The sequence below is a fragment of the Rhinoderma darwinii genome, chromosome 10 (genome assembly GCF_050947455.1).
Source record: "Rhinoderma darwinii isolate aRhiDar2 chromosome 10, aRhiDar2.hap1, whole genome shotgun sequence".
Taxonomy (NCBI): domain Eukaryota; kingdom Metazoa; phylum Chordata; class Amphibia; order Anura; family Rhinodermatidae; genus Rhinoderma; species Rhinoderma darwinii.
The window spans coordinates 69040107-69064273 of NC_134696.1; the positions used below are offsets into that span (position 1 = coordinate 69040107).

The window sequence follows — 24167 nt, forward strand, 5'->3', positions numbered from 1 at the left end:
TTCCGGTCGAAAACAGAATGTCATGCACTGTATATGATATGTTATGTTATTTTCGTTCATGTTTACAATTTATTGTAATGCTATGTATTGATATTTGACTTATATTTTAACACGCACTTCTGTATTTCTATTGGGCATGTCCGCCCAGAGGTTTCTTGTGCTTTCTGTGTTTATATACCTCCTTCAATAAAATGAGTTTTAAAAAAAAGTGTATGGTGGTGTATGTTACATATCTTTAGTACTGGAAGTTCTCATAATGTTGGAAATAGATATCCTTACATAAGAGAATAATGTAAACACAAAATGCAATTCACACAAGAGACTATAACCTGTATAGTACATTATATACGTTTTATATAACCAGGTATACAATTTGCATTGAATAAAACCTCTTAATATTTTCTTTCTTTCATGCAATCCTAAAAAGCTCTTTTATATCAGCACCAGAAGCTTGCACCGTTATTGAAAGCTTATAATTTATTGTTAACTTTACTCTCCCATATGTTTTTACTAACTGTGCTTATAATACTCAGCAAGCAAATCATTGTTTTATTTTCCAAGACTGTCTTTATCATTTTTATGATTGCACGTTATATAGATTCACTAAGCTTCTGTCTAGGACAATACAACTACGGAGGAGCAGCAGAGATTTGGGGATATAACAACTTTACTATAGATTTCTAACATTTTCTTTTACTTGTCTATTGGTTGTTCTTACTTTTATTTCTTATAATGATTATACAGAAGGTGGTTTTCAGTAACCGACCCTTACCAATGGTAAGCCTTTGAAATTAAATTATTTTTGGCTAGGATTGATTAGTGCACAAAGCCGGGCGATGGTTTAGGAACGGCATACCAAAGTGCCTAAGAGTGGATATTACCAAAGCAGAAAATTACCACAGCACTGGACCACAAGTGGGTGCACGCCTCAATAGGACAATAGCATTGCTTGAGAAAGGTCCTGCTGGACTGAAACGTCGAACGGGTGATTAAAAAGCTGACATATGTTGGAAGTGCTGTCTCCTCGTCTATTTTGTCTAAGAGTGGATATTAGACTGAATAATGGATGTCCAGTAATTTGTCAAATATCCACTATTGGAAAGTTCAGCTAATATTTGGATGGAAAACTGCTCATCAAACAAGCAATTAGAGCCAGATCTCATCACTGCTTACACTTGATGCTTTATAGATGTAGCCCACTAGAGGAAATCGATCAAACCCTGCAGAGTGGAGACAAAAGAGAGAAGTGTGTTAGAGAAATTGCTGATAAATGTAATTGCTTAGTAAATAAAGATTCAAAGGGATTGTCTCAACTGGAAAACCCCTGTCCATATGCCCCTAAAAGGGAAGTGGGAGACACCCACTCATGAACTCCTTCCATTAGCCAGAGCCCCAATTAAACAACCCTGTTAACCATTGTATTATGCAAATGTGTCTCCCTGTTGCTGATAATCTGTGCAGCTGGGGGAGGGTCTCTGAGTAGAATCAGCCAACTTTCTTATCTGGCAGCTGACATTATAGTCCCTTTTTGCAGAGTCTCATCAGCTATACTGCCAGACTTTGCTCCTTCCCTGACAAGCCATTCAGAAAAGTATTTCTATTGGCTCCTCTGCAGTGAACAGAGGATCACTATGCAGAGACCTCGCTGTGGAGAGAATGAGTGAGCATGCGTGTTAGCCAGCACTCAGCTCATTAGGTGGACATAAACATTGCTATACACTTTGAACACCAAGAGGGGCAATCCTATGTAAGTAAATCTTTTGTTAGTAAGAGTCTCCACTGGATATTTTTTTTTAACAGCACGTAAATTACAAACATTGTTTATATTTTATGATCTGTATAAGAAATATATTGAATAGTGGGAAAAACCCCTTTAAGGGCGCATTTTTTTTTTTCCTATTACGGCGATCAGAGAGACATAACGTTTTAATTTTTTCGTCGACATAGCCGTTTGAGGTGTTTTTTTATATCTTACTACTTTTGCACAATAAAAAAAGATCTTGTTTTTGTGTTAACATAACTTTTTTTTTATTATTTACGGTTGAAGGAGCATTATGAGGGCTTATTATTTCCAGAGTGACTAGTATTTTTCATTGGAGTCATAGGACTTATTCATTAACTTTTATTTCTTTTTTGGCAGGGGATGCACAAAAAAATAATTCTATTTTTTTTCTGGCATTTGCTGTTCGGGATATATAACACATTCGTTTTATAGTACGGTTTGTTGACGTTGCAGCGATACCAATTTTTACTTTTAACTTTTTTTTAAAATTTTTCCATATTAAAGCATTTTGTAAAGGGAAATAAAATATTTTTTTAGCTTTTTTTATGAATAACTTATTTACAATTTTTTACATTTATTTTTTTAGTCCCACTTGGCGACTTGACCATGGGATTGTTTGAACATTTACATAGACATAATGCAGAAGTGTATTATGCAATGTATTATCAGTAAAAAATGTACAGGCAATCTATTAAACCTCTTGCACATGACTGAGTTCGGCCCGTGAAAAAAGGGTCTGTGTGTCGGTCAGGATTCCCGGCCCGACCGCAGTACAGGTGAACAAGACTTCTGGCATCATAGACATTTATGATGCTAGGAGTCTCTGCCTCCACACAGAACTGTTGTTTCGTACTGAACAAAATGATACAGCACGGAACAGCAGTTACGCAGGAAGAGAGGGACTCCTAGCATCATAAAATGTCTATAATGCCAGGAGTCCCGTTCACCTGTACCCTGGTTGGGCCGGGAAATCCAGGCGACACTCGGACCATTTTTCACGACGCTATCTCGGACGTGTGCAACTGCACATAGGCCCACAAGGCAGACCGGTGGGCAACTGATGGGGTGACAGAGGGAGTTGTCTCCCTCAGTCTAACCACCTAGATGCCGTATTCATTAGCGACCGTGGCATCTAAGTTGCTAGACTGATGGAGGGGGTGCCCTCTGTTATCTGAGGGGTTAAACGGCCAGGATTTGAGTTATATCAGAGTTTCATCCCCCGTACATTTATGTCGCTTTGCGCTAACTGCATAGCGCTAGCACCCACAGTGAATGCCATTTTGTGCGAAGGAGTTTAAAAAACACATTTGTACATTTCTTTCATGGCCTGGTAGTGATAAAGAATTGCACAGAAAATGTATCAGTCGGATTGTTTGAATGTCCAAAACGAGTTCCATAAACACATAATTGCATGAGCTTGGTGTGAAAGAACTTGAGTGGCTGCACAGAGCCCTGACCTCAACCACATTGAACACCATGAATTGGAACGCCGATTGAGAGCCATACCTTCTGCCCCAACATCAGTGCTGACTTCACAAATGCTCTTTTGGCTAAATGGGCACAAATTACCACAGACACAGCCCAAAATCTTGTAGAAAGCTTTCCCAGAAGAGTGGAAGCTGTTTACTACTTCAAAAGGAAGCCCAACACCCATGTTTTTTGAATGGGATGTCCAACAAGCTCAGATGGTGTGAGGGTCAGTTGTCCAAATATTTTTGGCCAGATAGTGTCCTTATTAGGAGAACTTGCTGTCTGGTTTTTAGAGAGCGTCTGGTTTAACCTTTTCTGCAGACTTTTGTGTACATGAATAATTTAATCCTATTTGACATGTTCAAACAGGTTCTTGCTTCAAACGTGCACGCCAAGTGCTGAGGGCAGAATCCATGCCAGAACAGTCTAAAGCAGAGGAATATAAGGATTCTCTCTACCCTTCATGCGATTCAGTGAAAGAAGGGAAAGACCTTTTCTAGGTGGATTCATAGGTCACAAGCTCTGTACAGACTTATTGTTGTGCTGGCCTGAGTGAGATTCAGAATTCTCACATTAGATTGTAGTTACAAAGAAGGCTCAGACCATGGTTTGTGTGCAAAATTGTTCAGGTCGGTCATTCATGGAAAGCACCAAAACACAATAAGTATGTAAGGCTTCATGCACACGACCGTAGTGTTTTTCTGGTTCGCATATTCCCGGACCGTGGTCCGTATTTTGCGGATGAAATGTCATCCATAGTGCATCCATGTGTCATCCGCAAAATGCAGATCATATAAAAAAGTGCAAGTCACAAGGAGGTGTATCTGCAGCCTCAACGGGCCCATTGACTTCTATTGGAAAGTCCGTAGTGAATTTGCGGGCCATAATAAGACATGTCCTGAGTTTCTGCGGCTCATATTTGCGGTCCTGGAAGGAACCATGACAACCGCCATGTGCATGGTGCCATTGCAATCAATGGATCCGCAATTCACCCAGAGATTTGCGGGTGAATTGTGGATGCAAAAATACATTCATGTGCATGAGGCCTAAGGGTTTGTACTGTCCACAAATACGGATCCGCAAATGCAGATGCACTTCCATAGACATCCGTAATTGCGGAAGCACCCATAAACTTCTATGGGCAAGTGTGTGCCAGAATTGCGGATAAGAAAGAAAATGTTTTGTTTTGCCGGTCATTTTTACGGCCCGGACAAACATCCATAAATATATACGGAAAGGTGTTCGTGGCCTTATGCGGAAAGGGTCTGAAATGTCATCTGTAATTACGGATGAAAACTACGGTCGTGTGCATGAGGCCTAACAGTGTAACTTCTCTGCTCAGACACAGCAATAGTTTAAGTGAAGTAATCCTCATGCTGCAGTAACTCTTATAAATTCACCAGCAGTACAAGAGCATGCCTCAGTAGATAACAGGGATTAGCAAAATTGAGCATACTGGGTAGAGAGTGGGAGAGCTTGGCTGGAGGCCATGCAACATGACCTCAATTAAATATTGTATTGTGCATTTACATAGGAGATGAGTTTAACAATTTAATTTACAATTATTGGTGTTCTATTAGGCCTCATGCACACGGCCATAGTGGTTTTGTGGGTCGCAAAACTAGTCAAAAAAAAAAAATGAGAAAAAGCACGAGTACGGCAATACCCCATATGTGACCATAAACTGCTGTTTGGCCACACGGTAGGGAAGGGAAGGAGTTGGCTTTTGGAGTGCAGATTTTGATGGATTGGTTTCTGGTTGCTATGTCGCATTAGCAAAGCCCCTGTGGGACCAAAACAGTGGAAACCCCCAGAAGTGACCTCATTTTGGAAACTACCCCCTCAAGGTATTCACCTAGGGGTGTAGTGAGCATGTTTAGGGTATGTTCAAACGGCCTATTTTCAGCCGTTTTTCGGGCGGTAAGCTCCCCGAAAAATGGCTGAAAATACAGAGGCTGAATGCCTCCAAACATCTGGCCATTGATTTAAATGGGAAAAGCGGCTTTTATTCCCAAGGAGTATTTTTTTACGCACTGTTTGTAAATACCCCCCCCCCCCATAAAAAAGAAGTGCATGTCACTTCTTGAGCCGTTTTTAGAGCCGTTTTTCATTGACGCAGCAAAAAACGCAAGTTGCTTAAAAGACGGGTAAAAATCAGGGGCAGTTTTCCCTTGAAAACATCTCCATATTTACAGCCATTTTTTGTTAAGCGTGTGAACCTGACCCTGCAGGTGTTTTCCAGAAATTAGTGTGCAGAGTGAAAATAGCAATTTTTCCATAAATATGCCAATATGTGGTACCCAGCTTGTGCTACCATTAAAAGACAGCTCTCTGATTATTATGCTGTGTTTCCCGGTTTTAGAAACGCCCTACATGTGGCCTAATCTTTTGCCTGGACATTCGACAGGGCTCAGGATGGAAAGAGTACAACGCGAAATTGAGGCCTAATTTGGCAATTTACAAAGTATTGGTTCACAACTGCAGAGGCTCTGATGTGAAATCATAAAAGAAACCCCTGAGAATTTTCCCCATTTTGGAAACGACACCCCTCAAGGCATGTATTAATGTGTGCAGTGAGCATTTTGACCCCACAGGTCTTTTTCATAAATGAGTGCGCAGCGGATGGTGCAAAGTAAAAATTTACATTTTTTCCCAGATATCCCATTTCAGTGGCAAATATGTTGTGCCCAGCTTGTGCCACTGGAGAGACACACGCCAAAATTTGTTAAAAGGGTTCTCCCGGCTATGGCGATGTCATATATGTGGAAGTAAACTGCTATTTGGGCACACTGTAGGGCTCAGAAGGGAGGGAGCGCCATTTGGCTTTTGGAGTGTGGATTTTGCTTGGTAGTAACTTTGTTTGGAGTTTTACTGGTATTTCAGTCTATAATGTGGGGGCATAGGTAATCTGTGCAGAGTACATCAGGGCATAATAAGGTGGCATAATAATGGTGTAAAAAAAAAATAATACAATGCAATAGTCCATAGATGTTTGTTACGCTTTGAAGCAATCCTTTCTGCACAGGCCAGTGTAACACTGATAAATGGTGCCCTTTCTTATCCTCCTTTTGGTACACACTCTGCACCTTTGCAGTTTGGGGAATTTTGCTGGAAAAGTGTTGTCCTGGTATAATATGGGCGCCCTCGGTTCTAGCAGATCCGTTTGGGCCTTCCTGGTTCCCTAATTTTTGGGCCTTGATAAATTGCCTCTTGAAACAAAAGAAATGTTTTCCTCGGGCCTGCACAACTGCATATTTTTTCTTTCCTGACTTATGGGAGTCTTAACTTATTTTATTTTTTCATAGTTGTAGTGGTATAGTTTTTATAGGTACCATTTGGATACATGCAACATTTTGATCACTTTTTATTCAAATTTTTGGAAGGCAAAGTGACCAAAAAAAACAGCAATTCTGGCATTGTCTTTAAGGGTTTCTTTTTACAGCCATTAACTGCATGGGATAAATAACATAATTTTTTTATAGTACAGGCCATAACGGACACGGCAATACCAAATATGTATGGTTTATTTTTTATTTATTTAATAGTAAAGGACTTGATAAGAGAAAAAGGGGCGATTGGGTTTTAATTTATTACTTGAAACTTTAAACGTACTTTATTTTTTACAACTTTTTTACATTTATTTTACACTTTATTTTAGTCCCAGGTAAAGTTGTCCGATTTATGTACTAATACATTGCACTACCTATGTTGTCAGTCGTTCACTAAGCTGATTAGGCTCCGCCTCCAGACGGGGCCTAATCGGCTTTCGTAGTGGCAGAACAGGAGGACATTGTTAGGCCTCATGTTGTCATTGCAGCCGTCGACAGCCATTTGATCGCATCACAGGGCTGCAGATTTGCTACAAACCACTAAGATGCAGCGATTGCATTCAACATCGCTGCATCTAAGGGGATAATGGCAGGGATAGGAGCTAGCTCCTGTCCCTGCTGTTACAGCAGGGTGTCAGCTGTAACATACAGCTGACAGCCACCACTGATGACGCAGGCTCAGCTTCTGAGCCCGCATCATCTTGCTGTCTGTACCGGAAGCCAGAAGCCTTTTAGGCCCCCGCCACCGGGCGGGGCCTAATCTGCTTCTGTACTAGGCAGACCAGGAGGTCAGTGTTAGGCCTCTGGTTTGCCATTGCAACCATCAGCACCCCGACAATCTCGTCGCTGGGGTGGCGATTACCTGCAAGCACCTTAAATGCAGGTCACTTTTTCCCGCTGCATATTAGGGGTTAATGACAGAGATTGGAGCTAACTTCGGTCCCCACCATTACAGCAGGGTGTCAGCTGTAACATACAGCTGACACCCAGAGATGATGGTACAGACTCGGCTTCTGAGCCCATGATATCAATTTCTCATAAGTAAACCACAAATTGAGGGAAGCACTAACTTTCCTTGACGTATACTTACGACAAATGTCGGGAAGGGGTTAATATGTGTGCTTATTATTATACACACATACACTTTACACATTACTTACATGAATCATTAGTTGTCTCACTGGGCACAGACACGTCCTCCTGTGTGTCACATGCAGAGTTTCCTGACCCTGTGGCACAAACAACATTAGAGAAAAGCCAGAAATAGTCTACTACATTCTTAATATCTTTCTCTCTGCCAACTGGCCCACTGTAATGATCACGTTCAATGATTTGTAGCAAGAAACAAATGACAGAGAATGTAAAAGACAAATTTGTCAATTGTAAGGCTGAGTTCAAACTGGATGGATATGCTGTGTAAAAGCACGCAGCGTATCCAACCTGTGCGCCGCAGGGAATTCCGGGCGAAAAGCCGCACCAAACTGTCGTGAAGTTTTCAGCACGGAATATCCGCTGTGGAAAACTGCTAACAGGTCGGCCTCCTGGGATGTTGTTTTATCCCAGGAGAACACGGCAGCCTGTGATTGGTTACAGTTGCCATCACATGGGATGAAGAGTCATCCCAGAAGGCCAGCCCCATGTCGTCATCCAGGCCAGCCTCCTGGGATGACTTTTCATCCCATGTGGTCGCCGCTACAGCCTGTGATTGGCTGCAGCGATCACATGGGATGAAACGTCATCCAGGAGGCCGGCCTGGAGGAAGAAACACAGACTTCTGGGTAATTATAAGATTATTTAGTTTTTCTGAGTTGCGGAATCGCTGCGAACCCGTCGCAAAAAAACGCAACAACTGCTATTTGTTGCGGGTTTTACCTGCCTTTGAATTCAATGGGGGAAAACCTGCAACAAATAAGTAGCGTTTACGCAAATACAATTGACATGCTGCTGAATAAAATTCCTCACCGCGGGTCAATTTCTGAGTACTTTTTCCGCTCAGTATTTAAGCAGTGTGTGGCTGAGATTTGTTTTATTTCATTGCTGCTACTGTATTTGCTGCGGATTTTCCGCAACGGTTCCCGTTGCGGAAAATCCATAGTATTTGCACAACGTGTCCCTAATAGTTAAACTAAATGAGAAAAGGGTACTTACTTTTTGTCTGAGGTCGGAGGTCGTTGAGTTGTAAGTTGGATGGCAAGGACATGTGCTCCCGAGGTAGACAACTGTTATTGAACTTCATGTTATTAGAAGTGCTGTGGATATATGTAGACACTTAAAAATCCAAAAGCATGTCTTCTACTAATTATAGTAATAAGAACATAACGCTTAGTGCAATCATCATGGGAAGGGCCAATAATACTCTGAAATAATGAATTGCCTCATATAGCACATACAGACACATTAACTATGCTGTGTACTTGCAGTTGTATACCCTTAAACAACACCTTCTAAGAATGAATCTACACTTGACCAGCTTTCTAAATGGTTTCTGAAGACTTTTACTATAAAAATGTGTAGGGAAGCTTGATGTTCACACAAATAATGATGACAACAGGCATGGAACCGATCGGCCGCCGTTCCACACAGTCCACACTCTGGTCTCAGGCCATAGCTATCACTTTGGTCAGGGGCCTAGCTAGAGAGGGGCAGGCGGGGCATGTGCCCCGGGTGCAACTTAGAGGAGGGCGCCATCGCCACCCCCTCTTGCACTATAATTGTACCTGCGTCTATAGGACACAGGTACAATTAGAAGCAATGAATGGCCGGGTATGTTCCGTGCCCGGCCATTCAGCGCCTTTGTACGAGTGAAGCGACGCGATACTTTCCGCCGCTTGCGTCGGTGAAAGGCGCTGAATGACAGGGAAAGTCATTATGCCCTGCCATCAGCGTCTTTCATAGATGCTTCGTTCAACCCCAGGAGACCTTCGCAGAAGAGAGCAGGTCTCCATTTCTGCCGGACAGCGTGGGAACGGGATTAAGGTGAGTTTGAATAGTTTGTTATTTTATCGTAAAAAGTGTGTGGCTTTATCTACGGGGTGGCTTTATTTACAGGGGGGGGGGCATCTATCTACAGGGCAGGCTATATACTGGTGTGGGCTATATGTGGAGCACTATATACAGGGGTGGGCTATATCTACAGGGGGCTATATATAGGGGTGGGTCATCTATGGAGCACTATATACAGGGGTGGGCTATATCTGCAGGAGGGCTATATACAGGGGTGTGCTATCTGGAGCACTATATACAGGGGTGGGCTATATCTACAGGGGTGGGCTATCTATGGAGCACTATATACAGGGGTGGGCTATATGTGGAGCACTATATACAGGGGTGGGCTATATCTACAGGGGGGCTATATACAGGGGTGGGCTCTCTGTGGAGCACTATAGGGGGAGCTATTTGTGGGACACTATGTACAGGGGTGGTCTATATGGGGGGCACTATCTACAGGGGGCATGGTGTATGTGTCTGGGACACAGTGTATGGTGCTATCATAATTAGAGGTGCAGAGTATGGCGTTATTATATTTAGGGGCGTAGTGTGTGTGGTATAATGATAACTTTATCTTTGTTTATAGGTGTAGAAATGTTGGAAAAGTGAGAAGCTGAAGAGATCTGAGCGGCAAACTGCAGAAATGGGCTGTGACCGGGAGAGGTCTGGACCGGATGGAGAAAAAGAACTAGAATCTGAGACGTCACCGGTGAGTCCCTTAATGTAAATGTTTATTCTGCCTCTAATCAGTAATGTAGTCACTGTATGATCTGCAGTGAGATGATGGGTGGTATGATTATGATATGATTTTTTTTTTGTGAAACCGCACCTCCTAGCATATCCTTACCATTGTTAGGGCCATGCTGGGAGCTGGAAACAAATTAGTGCAAATCTATACGGCAGGGGTTATACTAAATTGAGCTGTATTTGTGCTGGTGTTGTATATATGTAATGAGCTTGGTTCTGGTGTTGTGTATAGAACTATATTGCTTGTAAAATGTATAAATGTTTTTATGCTCGAGTTACATAAAAAGAAATGTGGAAAAGAAAAGACACGTCATTGATTGATAGAGAAAACAAACACGGCGAGGGGGAAGGAGATGTTGGGAAAGAGGTTGGTTGCTCTGCCGACACAAACTGGAGCCACGTGAAGCTGTGTCAGCACGTCACCAAGACCGAGGAAACTATACAGCAATATAGGACCACGTGACTGGGTTTTTTTTTTTTTTATTATGTTAGGAAATCAATGCTCAGTAAATTTTTGTCTACAGATAACACCCTTAAGTGAAATATAACATTACAAGTTATGTCTACATGATCGTAGATGGGTCATTAATTTAGGGATTTATTATGATTACCATATTGAAGTCAGGAAGGAATTTTTCCCTAGGATGAGGAAAAAGGGCTTTTGCATCATGGGAGTTTTTGCTTCCTCTGGATCAGCATTGCAAAATAATAGGCTGAACTGGATGGACTATTTCTTCAGCCTAACAAATTATGATAGTATATTACTATAGTATCTGTGCGGTACTGCTAGATAAACTGGCTGAATTACTAGAACACATAAAGAGTAATGATACTGCCAGCCTTGATGCCTAGGGAGCTGTGATGGAAGAAGTAAAGCAAAATGATTGCGCTAACTCATTTCTACAGACTATAGTAATGTGAAAAAGAGCAAAGGAGGACTCCATGAGGACTCCACCAAGTTCACTTTTTTCTTCCCAAACAGCACGTTCAAACCACTATACACAAAGCTATTACGTGAAGCCCGTGGAACGGACTGTCATTGGGCCACCAGGGGGCGGTATGAACCCACCTTGTCACTAAGGGATTTGACATTAGGCTATTTCGGGGAGCGAAGTCAAAGGGTACGCCTGGTCTTCACCCTTTAGCCTCTGTAGAGTGATGTGGACATTGCTGCAGGGGAAGCCCAGGTTGCTACCCCCAGAGTAGCTACCCTTGGTGACGGCTGACGTAACGTAGTGGTCTGGAGAGCAAATGTCAGGGCAGGCTGCGAAGATTCTGGGTAGGCGGCAGCCATGGATGGTCAAATGACAGGCAAAGGTCAATATATGGAAATCAGATACTAGACAGCATGGAAAAACTTGGAACACTTGAGAACTAAATTACTCTGGCAAGGAGTCCAGAGAGGGAAGTGCTGTTATATTACGGACAGCTGAGAATCAGAATTTTTGCTGCATGCTGTCCCTTTCAGTAACCAAGCGTCATCGCACGCACTAGGACCGTATGAACTGAGCGTCAGCGGAGAAAGCAGCCGTCAGACACCGAAGAGGAAGGAGGAGAGCAGCGTGGACTAGGACTCCAGGGAAAGGTAAGTAAATGGCTGCACGGGGAAGGGGGCATGACACCTATTTTGCCTAAAAAGCCTAAAATGTGTCTAATGATCAAAAAATATATTAATCCAAGAAGTAATCAATAGGACAACTAGACATTTTATAGAGTGGAGATGGTAAAATCCTGTTATAGAATCACTAGTTGAGCAATTCCCAGAGTGAAAGTTGATGGAATTGCTATGTGAGCGATTCCCCAAAGGCAGCTGGAGACTGTCTGGAACAAGCGTGCAAGTAAATCTGCTACCTCAAATCCGTCACAACTCTGTACAACAGAGTCTAAGGCTACTCCATGGTCTTCACCAGAGCCCACCGCAAGGCAGGATGGATTTTGCTGCATAGAACTCAGGTTGCTTTAAAGGAACAGTGTCCCGAAAAAATTTTTTTTTACATCAGTTTGATTTTAGTCTTTTATTAAAAACGTTTATATTTATTTGTGTGTTTGTGTTTTACTTTTTTTTATTTTTTCACTTTTTCTTCCCTATGGGGGCTGCCATTTTTTTTTCCATTTCTGTATGTGTCGATTAACGACACATACAGACATGGAATACGGCAGCTACAGTCCCATAGTGAATGCGAACGGGGCCCGTTCCATTCACTATGCTGTACGCCGTCTGTGTGGGAACGGCGCATGCACACAGTCCAAGTTGAACTGTGCGCTGTCCGGCGCCATTTTCCTGTAGACCGGAAGTCGCGGCCGGACAGTAAGATTACTACTTCCGTTCGCGGTTTCCGGACTTGTGCACTTGGAGCGGCGGTAGCAGACGGACCGGACGGACCGGAGGGAGCGGCGGCGACTGGAGCAGGTAAGTTATTTCTATGTATGTTCGTGTTTTACTGTGTGTTTACTAGTGTATGTTAACCTACTACACTGTGTGTAAGCTCAAAAAATGGCGACACACAGTGTAGGAGGTTTGACCGTTCAATCCCCTCGTTTCTCCCGGCACTAGCCAGGATAAAGGAGGGGGGGATTCTGAGAGCTCACTAGAGCGAGTCAGTTTTCCCAAATTTTGCAGCATAAAGCAATGTGGTTGCTTTACCACATGCAATGCTGCAATTTTGGGAATTGCTCCATCTAGTGACCAGCACTGGGAAATATTATAAATTAGAATCTAATTTATAATATTTCCTGACTCGTGAAAAAAATAAAAAAAATTAGAACAATGTTTAATCACCTATACACTAATTGTTTAACTAAAACACATTTTTATATAGTGGATCGAGCGGGTTCCCCAGCAGCATTTAAAAGAAACAGGATCCTGACCTGTCCACAGAGTTTAAGGCAGCACAGAGTATTTCAAGAGATGAGCACGGCCGGGCACGGCCGGCCACGGGCATCCGGTCAATTTTCCGAACCGTGCTCCCATTATAAAGTATAGGAGCACGGCCCGTAAAATAAAAAAATAGAACATGTTCTATCTTTTTAACGGCCGGAATTAGTTGCAGAAAATCTGCAGCAAATACAGTAACAGCAAAGTGGATGAGATATAACAAATCTCCTCCACACGCTGCGTAAATACTGAGCGGAAAAAACTGACCTGCGGTGCAGAGTTTTATTCCGCAATATGTCAATTGTATTTGTGTAAACGCACCTTATTTGTTGCTAGTTTTCCCCATTGTATTCAATGGGGAGGTAAATTCTGCAACAAATAGAAGTTGTGTTTTTTGCGGCGGATTCGCAGCGATCCTGCCGCAAAAAACGCCACTCAGAAAACAAACAATATATTATACTTACCTAGGAATCTGTGTTTTATCCTCCTGGGATGACTCTTCATCTCATGTGACCTCCGCTGCAGCCAATCACAGGCTGCAACGGCGGTCAGATGGATGAAACGTCATCCCAGGAGGCCAGCCTGGATGATGTCAGAGGGCCGGCCTCCTGGGATGACGCTCCATCCCATGTGACCGCCGCTGCAGGCTGACTAAGTGCTGCAGTTTTTCGCAGCAGACATTCCAGGCGAGAAACGGACCCACAGTTTGGTGCAGTTTTTCACCCCAAATTCCCTGCGGCGCACACGGTGGATACGCTGCGTTCTTTTACGCAGCGTATCCGCCCCGTGTGAACTCAGCCTAAAGGTAATTTCACATTTCATCCTGCCCCTCCATGTAATGTATGCACCGGGAAAGCTCCCAGAACGTATGGTAAACAGTCCCATACACCTGATGGAGGTTAAAAAAGCCTCAGTTTGGGTGGGACTGCGTTATTTTATGCAGTGGCATCCAGTAAAAAAAAATTATACTGTGTTTTTTTGTGTCCATATAATGTATGCGCCAGGAGCTTTTCCGCCGCATATGATAAATGGGTAGGCAGGACGTAATGTGAAAAACAGCCTTACCAAAACATAGGCCTTGTTCACACACTGCTAAAAATGGCGGAAAAATCAGAAGCAGAACGCCTCCAAACATCTGCCCATTGGGAAAACGGCATTCTGCTCCGACAGGGCGTTTTTTACGCGGCCGTTTAAAAAAATGACTCTATAGACTATAGAAAAACAGCTCCAAAAATGGCTGTTAAAAACGCAACTTTGAATAAAAAATGGCTGAAAATCAGGAGCTGTTTTCCCTTGAAAACAGCTCCGTATTTTGAGATTTTTTTTAATTTTGTGCGTGCAAATACTCTTAAAAACACTAGTGTTTTTGTAAAGTTCTATTTAAACTACAGGTCGCTTTTGACGCGTATTCATCGCATTTTTTCCGCTCAATCAGAACTCCCATTGACTGGAGAAGTTAGGTGCGATTTTTTGGCACGTTTTACGTGCCAAAGAATTCACCTGACCCTACTTTTTTCACGCGACACATTTTTAAACAAAACGCGTCGTATGCACTAACGGCGCACTATACCATTGAGGTCAATGGGACGCTTAAACCAAGCATTTTTACACGTTTTTCGGCGTGACAAATGCACAAACAAAAGCACCAAACATAACATAACAATGATAAATGGAGTGGGGGGCACCAAAGGGCAATTCCGCACAGGGCACCCTATAGCCTAAGGCCGGCCCTGCTTGCGCACCTTTAGAAATGTTGCCCTCTACAGGTCCTGTAGAAATGGAGACTGATGTAACGCTCACTCATTCCAAGGAGATGGGGGAAGCACAGGAGTTAGACTTCAAATCGTGTTCAGTGGATGCTTCAGCGGTAAAAAAGGTTGCTAACGGCAACAAGTCGAGTTTTACCACTAAGCAGGAGCATGGCCCTAACACTGATGTGGAGATTACCGCTCTTTGGTCTAATAACCTTAGCCCTGAAGTGTCTGAACAGTGCCATGGTAAATTCTTCTTGGCTAGCCAGTTTGAGCATTTACATGCTGAGACACGTGTGGTTTTAGACTTCAAGATGGAGGCAAGTAAAGCTACGGAAAATGGTGATGTAGCTGATAATACATTGTGTACCACAGCCAATGGGTGTATATGTAATGATGCTCAGGTTCTAGGGTTAACTCCTGACCATCCATGTGCAAAATGTTTGCAGACCGTTATTTACAGTCCAATGAGGAGTTTAGGAGAGGGGATAACGCCAATGAGCTTTTAAAAGCAGCCGCCAGCGAGGGGTGAGTAGAGTTCAATAGGTGAAATGCTGGTGACGGGTTCCCTTTAAAGCTGTATTATCTCTGGTGGTCTACGAAGGTTTAGGGTTACTATTGGTATCCATTATCCAGGGTGGTCTGTGTTAATATCTAATAAAGCCAGAGGTCCAGTGTGGTTTAGCGGTTAACACCAAAAGGGGTTGTAAGATGAGGACTTTATGTGCCAGAATAGAGAGCTGCTCTGTAAGGGCAACCCCCTTTATATTATATAATATTGTTTTATTATTTTATGGTTTAGAGGTGGTCTAGGGCAGGAAAGTGTACATAAAATGAAATGTATTTAATCTTTTATTTAAATCGGTCCAAAATTCCTATAGAGGTACGAGCTGTATATCAGAAAAAGAAAAGAAATCCTCTGCTACCATATACACAACCATCCAGTTAAAGGGGTTTTCCCATGAGGGACATCTATGACATATCCACAGGATATGTAATAAATGTCAGCTAGATGCGGATCCCACCTCTGGGACCTGCACCTATCTCTAGAATGGGGTCCCCTAAACTTCATTCTAGCTTTTTGTGGTCACGCTGACTCCCGGCCACTTCCTGATTACATGGTCGGGAGTTACGGAAACAACGTAACTCGCTGAGCTACACTGTTTCTGTAACTACTATTCTGTTCTATGGGAGTTATGGACACATCGTAGCTCAGCGAGTTACGCTGTTTTCCGTAACTCCCGACCATGTAATTAGTAAGTGGCCGAGAGTCAGCGTGAGCGCAAAAAGCTAGAACTGGGTTTAGGGGGCCCCGTTCTAGAGATAGGTGTGGAACCCGCATCTATCTGACGTTTAGGACATTTCCTGTGGATATGTCATAAATGTCTCTGATGGGAAACCCCTTTAAATGATACAATTCTTTCTGCCTACAGCAACTTACTTCATAGGTATTTAAATGTCTCCCATTGAACTCCATAATAAATCTGTGCACAGTGAGAACTTCCCCTACTAGCCATAGAAAATATTTTATTTATTTATTTCAAGGTTATCTTCTGAACTACTTTTTTATTTCATAACTAAACAACATTATTTATAAAAAAAATATATTAAAGTTTAGAATCCGTTTAAGGAATTGAATAAGAAATCTATATCTAAAGCTGCGTCAATAAAGCAGATGGCATTGTGGTTGCTTATAAAATCCTACAAAGTTAAAAATGTTATAAAAAAAAAAAAAAAGAAGAAATTTATTCCAAGTGTCCACAATTGTGACTCAACTTACTAAGGGTTTGTGCACAACGCAGAGCCCTGTATATGCTCTGTCTTACTTAGTAATATGGAGATATTTTCCCCTAGAAGCAATGACTCTAGAGGAGAATACCTCCAGACATATAGAGTCTGATGGAGCAGGCCACATTTTCTTTTCTATTGGATTCATGCGAAATCTGAAAAAAACAAAAAATCTCAGTTTGTCTCTGTATAAAATCGGAGGAAAACGGAGGTACAGTAGAGGACTCATACACCACCCATATAGAACAACGGTACAAAACCGAACCGTAATATGGTCATGTGCATGAGCCCTTAGTGCTATTAAAAGGGTAGTCAACTTTGGCCACTTCAGCCCTTATGGATTACCTACTTGGCCATCCTTGCCTATGTCCTGGGATAGTTCTGAAACACAATGTTCACTCTCCATGATAAAATTGTTTATCTGTGGTCTCAGGGATTGAAGTGGGTTCAAGTCAAAACCATTTTTGTTAGTAGTTGCATCAAGACTTAATTTCCTGGTCACGCAAAAGTCAAAATCTACTATGGAAGGTTAAGTAATAAACTTTCTCAGAACTAGTAAAAAGAGAATGTAGCGAGACAGTATTAGCTAGTTTCTCACCTTAGTGTTAGATGGTTTCCCACATTATCTAAAAACAAGAAAGATTATTTGTAAGTTTCTTAACAGGTATGTTCTGATTCCCACCCACTTCCTACTTCCCTATACTTTTCCAACACAATGTAACCTAATAGGACTGTTCAATGCCGCCACTCACATTTGTTCCTTTTCTTTTTCAGCACAAGGCAGCAGACTAGAACATTAACCATAAAAATCACAGCAATTAGTGCAGAACCTGCCACAATCAGAACCAACAGTGGGACCTCTACCTTGATTGACAGGTGACCTACAATTTAGAGTAAAAGAGGGAAATTATTGTTAAAAGCAATGAAAAGACTAAGTAACATAGTGTTACTACATACTAGATTTAGATAACTCACCGATTGATGTAAGAGATGTTTGAGTGACACCACTTTGCTTGGTACTGACTTTAACCCTCAGACTACCATTGCTCCGGGTGTCCAAAAGAAGAAAACGAGAAGAATTTGTAAAGAACGGTCCACCTTGATCTCGAAGAGTGAAGCCAGGGGGTGGCTGACTTTGGAACACTAGTAGAAGTAGGAAGGATAATCCAGAGAGATGTGGCGTACTAACTGGAGAGTCTGATGGGACTGGAAGGTGAGAAATGTCAACTTGTTCATTATAGATTCTATTTGAAGGTGCAAAATATTTTTGTACTGTAACACAAACAATAATTAACAGAACTTTAATGTGCATGAGTATTCACCCCCTGAAAGTCAATACTTTGGAATATGTCTCTATTAACTTAGCACATCTGAACACTGGGATTTTTGCCCATTCTTCCAGACAAAACTGCTAAAACTGCTTTAAAGAGACTCAGGGCACTTATAATGGGGTGACAATCTCCTCCTACATAAGGGGATCGGCGCTATAATGTAGGTGACAGCAGTACTTTTTATTTAGAAAAGCTATCTATTTTTACCAAGTTAGGAGCGATTTTAGCTTTATGCTAATTATTTTCTTCATTCCCAACTGGGTGTGTGATTTTACTTTAGACCAAGTGGGCGTTGTACAGAGGAGTGTATGACGCTGAGCAATCAGTGACCAATCAGCGTCATGCACTTCTCTCCATTCATTTAGTCAGCGCATAGTGACACTGCGTTATTCACTATGTGCTGTCTTATACTGACATATTAACGTTACTGAAGTGTTTAGACAGTAAGTAGCCATTCCTTCCAGCCAGGACGGGATGTCTATTCACAATCCCGATACTTCGGTAACGTTTGTGTGGTACTTACAGCAGAGCAAGCATAATATCGCAAGATCTCTCTGTAATTGACAGGTTACAGCGAGATTACGCTTTGCTCTGCTTTAAGTACCAAACAAACATTAACGAAGTGCAGGGATTGTGAATAGACATCCCGTCCTGGCTGGAAGGAATGTCTACTCACTGTCTAAACACTTCAGTAATGTTAATGTGTCAGTATAAGACAGCACATAGTGAATAACGCAGTGTCACTATGCGCTGTCTAAATGAATGGAGAGAAGTGCATGACGCTGATTGGTCAGCGTCATACACTCCTCTGTACAACGCCCACTTGGTCTAAAGTAAAAACACGCCCAGTTGGGCATTAAGAAAGTAATTAGCATAGAGCTAAATCGCTCCTAACGTGGTAAAAATAGATCGTTTTTTCTAAATAAAAAGCACTGCTGTCACCTACATTATAGCGCCCATCTCCTTATGTAGGTGATAGGGCACTTCTAATGTGGTGACAGAGTCTCTTTAAGTTAGAAGGACTGCATTGGTGTACAGCAGTCTTCAAGTCATGAACAGATTCTCAGTTGGATTGAAGTCTGGAATTTGACTTGGCTATTCCAATACAATTCAATGTTTCCCCTAAACCACTTCAGTGTAGCTTTAGCAGTATGTTTAGGGTTATTGTCCTGCTGGAAGGTGAACCTCCGTCCCATTCCAAAAAATCCCTAGCTACCATTCACCATTCCGTCAGGTTTCCGTTTTAACGACTGAATCAATAGCGGAGTCGACTGCGCTATTGATTCCAACATAAAACCGGAAACCTGCTGGAATGGTGACGAACAGAAACCATTAGCGATGTTTCCGTCACCATTGATATCAATGGTGACTGAAACGGAAGCTGTGTTTTCACTTTCCGTTGCGGGGTTCACCCGACGGAAACCTCCGACGGAACACCGGAACGGAAAGCAAACGGTGATGTGAACAGGCCCAAAGGGTGTGAATGCACTTACAACCTTTAAGTTTTTAGTTATTTTTTTAAAACTTTTTTAAACAAGTTATTTTGTTTTCATTCCACTATAACAATTTGTACTATCTTGTCAAGTCCATTACATAAAAACAAATTTAAAATTAATTTTAATTACAGGTTGTAATACAACAAAACAGGAAAAACACCAAGGGGGTGAATATTTTCGCAAGGCATTGTAATGTGAACATTCATGTGAAGATTACATTATTTTTTAAAGTCTACTGAATAGATAAATCCATAATTCTCAGGTCAAATCAACTGCAGGTTCATCCATACCACAAGTCTATAATATTTTAGTTCCCAGGCTACTATTTTACCACCACTGCATATTTGGATGTCCTCCTTCTACTTGCTCTGATCCGCACTCATTATACAATTTTCATACATTGATAAGCCTAATAGACTTTTATAGCAGGATATGTTTCATTGTAAAACAATGTCCCTTGATTCTATTAAACCCAACACACTAACTACCTTTCAAGGCTGCCTCATGTCCCTTTAAATGTACACCCCGGTACTCACAATGAATGCTCAGCAGCTCTTCATCTTTGCTTTTTGTATCATTACAGTTTTCTCCAACAATCTCTGCAAGAGACAGACGGCTAATACTCCCAGGGGCTACTGGCAGCATAAATGCGGGCTTTCTACCAAGCCCTACCTCCTGCTTTACACCATTCAAGTACCAAGTTTGGGAAGAGCCACTGGTCTCACAAGACACGCCATGAACTTCATCCTTTAAAATTAGCTTCCCAAGAACTGGAATAGGCACAAAAATATAACATTTTGTTATTGGACGACATAATAATTAATTAAATGGCAATAGCTTGATAAAAATGTCTATACGAGAATGTCCACAATGATGCAGTTTCTGGAATACATGGAAAAATAAATCTAAAACTATTATAAATGTCAGTTCCCATTTCAACAAATAAATGCAATGTTTTCTTAGGTGGACTAAACCACAACTTGCTAATACAGGGTAATTCAAAAAGGATGGTGCAAATGTAATGGCCTATAGTTAAAGTAACATTAACCACTTGCCGACACAGGACGAGTGTCCTAAACGGCGGGTACTTTGCGCATTAGGACGAGTATTCTCATCCTGTCTAACAGCCAGTGTCCCCACGCGATCAGGAGTGGGGCAACGGCTGTAATACACAGCCGCAGCCCCGCTCTAACGCCGGAGAGAAGAGAAACCTCTTCCATCCGCCGTTAACGCCCTTGAATGCCGTGATCAAAGCTGATCGCGGCATTCAACTTAAATCAGAGAAGGGGGACTTCCCATAAATCGCGTCACAGAAAATCCCTGTGACTCAATCACAGCCCATAACTTGATTGGCCAGACAGCAAAAGGCTTTATTCAGACGAACGGGAATTACATCTGTGCAACGCACGTGATTTGCACGCGCGTTGCACAGACCTATATTAGTCTATGGGGCCGTGCAGACATGTCCGTGATTTTTACTCAGCGTGAGTCCGCTGAAAAAAAGTCACGACATGTCCGTTCTTTGGGCGTTTTGCGCGAATCACGTAACCATTGAAGTCAATGGGTGCGTGAAAACCACACATGTCGCACGGAAGCACTTCCGTGCGAACAGCGTGATTCGAGCAACAGCTGTCAAAAGGATGGATGAAAACAGAAAAGCACCACATGCTTTTCTGTTTACAAACATCCAAATGGAGTGTCATAATGATGGTGGCTGCGCGAAAAGCACGCAGCCGCGCATCATATGCTGCTGCCCCGCGGACCTGTTAAGTGGCTTTTGCGCACGCAAAACGCCGCGTTTTTGCGTGCGCAAAAACGCCACGCTCGTGTGAACCTAGCCTAAGGTCTATGGAAGGACCCCAGGGCTGTCTGACCATATATCTTGTTAGGTCATACCAGGTATGCCCTAACAACTGCCTGTGTACAATCAGTACAAAGCCTAATGTACTGGCGTATAGATATATGCTAGTACATTACAGTTAAAAAATAAATAAAAATAAAATAAACTTTTCCCAAAATTTTAAATAATATAGACATATTTGGTATCACCATGACCGTAACAACCTGTACAACAAATGTATAAAATTATTTATGATGATCGGCGTATGGTTTAATAAAATAATAAAACTGCAGTGGAACTGCTTTTTTTTTTTTTTTTTTTTTTCTGCATTTTCGCCAAAATAAAAATGTATATAAATGAAACAATTTGTACAATAAAATGTTACCTACATAAAGTACAACTCGTCCCGCAAAGTCTCATACAACTACGTCGTACCCAAAAAAAGTTATGAGCGTCGGGATGCAAAGAGGGAAATATAAAACAATTTTCTGTAGACAAAGCCAAAATTGTACGTGTCCTTAAGGGGTTAATGGTTAAACCGGCTTAGTTGCCCATAGCAACCAATCACAGCACTGCTTTCATTTTCAAGAGCCAAATCTGAAATGTGCTTACATAGTGTGACATAAGGTCACGACATTGAAGCAAGAAAAAGCTTTTTGCCTGTTGGAATTTGCAAGAACGGGTTCTGTTGTGACTGTACAGCAAGATTTTCAGAATAAATTTGGTAAATGTGCTCCGCATAGAAACTGTGTTTTGCATTCAGTGAAGCACTCGAAACCAACTGGGTGTTTGTCATGGGGAAAGTCCGGGCCACACAAAGACTTCGGAAGAGACAGTGAACAGGATTTGATCAGTGTACGAGCGTAGTCCTAGAAAGTCGACCAGGCTGACTAGTATGGAACTACAGGTGCCACAAACCTCAGTATGGCGTATCTTACAAAAACATCTGCATTGTAAACCATACAGCTTACATATTCTTCAGGAGATAAAAGCAGACGACAAACCGAAATGCCAAGAAATTTGCATTGACTTGCATGGCCGATTGGAAGAGGACAAATTTGCTGTCTGGTGTGAGGTTCAGCGATGAGGCTAACTTTCACCTCAGTGGAAAGGTTGCGACAATGTTAGAATCTGGGACTCAAAAAAAACCATGTGCCCTTTTCGAGCACGAGGGACTCACCCAAAGTAAACTTGTCCTGTGCAATGAGCAGGTGCAAAGTTTACAGTCCCTTCTTTTTTGCTGAGGTTATTGTCGCTGGCCACTCCTACCTGGACATGTTAAAGGAATGGCTTTTGCCACAGATGGAAGAAGATCTGCCAAACATAGTCTATCCGCAGGATGGTGCACATCTACATTTCCATTTAGATGTTCGCTTATACCTGAATGAAACTCTACCGGAATGTTGGATCAGCCTTGCTGGAAACAACGATTCACAAATGTTGCGCTGGCCTCCACGATCGCCAGATCTAACATCATGCGACTTCTTTCTATGGGGCTACATCAAGGACTCAGTGAATCTGCCCCACCAGCTACAGGATCTGAACGACCTGAGACAATGCATCACTGAAACAGTGGAGTCTATATCTGAGAATATACGGGGACGCGTCTGGACAGAACTGGACTACTGCCTAGACACAGGGCCGACGTCGTCACGGCATCAATGCTAGAAGCGGCTCTGCTCCGGGACTCCGTCTCTGGGGAAGCCACTGACATCACTGTCCATATATGGACAGTGATGTGAGGAGCAAAGCAGGAGTCCCAGGCAGAGAGGCAGTAGTGTTCTGGCCAGTGGCGTAACTACTTGAGTGGGCCCATGCCACCAGCCGACATGCCCCCCATATGCCCAGTGGCACTGCTAGCAGCCGTAATAGCTGCTACAGCGGTAGCGACGCTGCTACGGTGACCACACCGCTGAGCCTCTAACATGTATGGCCGGGCGACACAGGCCCTTTCATGCTCGGGTGCGTCGCTAGCACCGGAGGGGACCCCGCTGCTAGCGACAGCCACCCCCTCTTGCAGTAATTGTAACTGCGACTATAGCACACAGGTACAAATACATGCATTAGTGCTGGATACTCGTGCCCGACCATTCAGCGCCTTACAATGACGCTGATTGGCGGGGAATAATGACTTGCCTAGCCAATCAGGGCCTTTCAATGATGTAATCGCGCCGGTTCTGTGCATGAAAGACTCTGATTGACAGGGGCAAGTCCTTCTGCCCTGCCAATCAGTGCCTTTGAACGGCGTGCCGCTTGTGTCGTTCAGCTCCAGCAGACCTGCTCAGAAGAGGGTGAGTATGTAATATTTAATTATTTTTTTTTCTACTAAAATTGTGGCATCATCTACAGTGGGGGCTGTATCTACAGGGAGGGGGGGGGTTCATCTATATGTGGTAATGTGGGCCACTATTTACAGGGGGGGTCTATATGTGGGGATGTGGGGCACTATCTACAGGGGGAGCTATATGTGTATATATTTGTAGGGCACTATTTATAGGGGTGGGTTATAGGTGGGACACAATATACAGGGGTGGGTGACCTGTGGGGCACTAGCTATAGGGGGCTATATATAGCTCACCACTGTCAACAGGGGTGGGCTATATGTGGGACACTATATACAGAGGTGGGTTATATGTGGATCACTATATACAGGGGTGGGTTACCTGTGGGGCACTATCTACAGGGGGGCTATATGTAGAGCACTGTCCACAGGGGTGGGCTATATGTGGAGCCCTATCTATAGGGGAAGCTATATGTAGGGCAGCACGG

The 24167-nt window shown here is 42.7% G+C and overlaps 1 protein-coding gene across 4 annotated transcripts in view; it reads right to left on the minus strand.

Moving 5' to 3' along the window:
* Positions 1–342: 342 nt before the first annotated feature.
* TMEM25 (transmembrane protein 25) overlaps positions 343–24167 on the minus strand; it is a 182996-nt gene continuing 159171 nt past the window's right edge. For all 4 annotated transcript variants that reach the window (XM_075838880.1, XM_075838878.1, XM_075838879.1 and 1 more), the window contains 7 exons: positions 20095–20328; positions 17707–17937; positions 17484–17612; positions 17330–17357; positions 8731–8831; positions 7743–7811; positions 343–1220 (listed from right to left, as the gene is read on the minus strand). In XM_075838880.1, coding sequence (XP_075694995.1) covers positions 1147–1220; positions 7743–7811; positions 8731–8831; positions 17330–17357; positions 17484–17612; positions 17707–17937; positions 20095–20203 — 741 coding nt within the window. In that variant the 5' untranslated portion in view covers positions 20204–20328 and the 3' untranslated portion in view covers positions 343–1146. The remainder of the gene's footprint in view (positions 1221–7742; positions 7812–8730; positions 8832–17329; positions 17358–17483; positions 17613–17706; positions 17938–20094; positions 20329–24167) is intronic.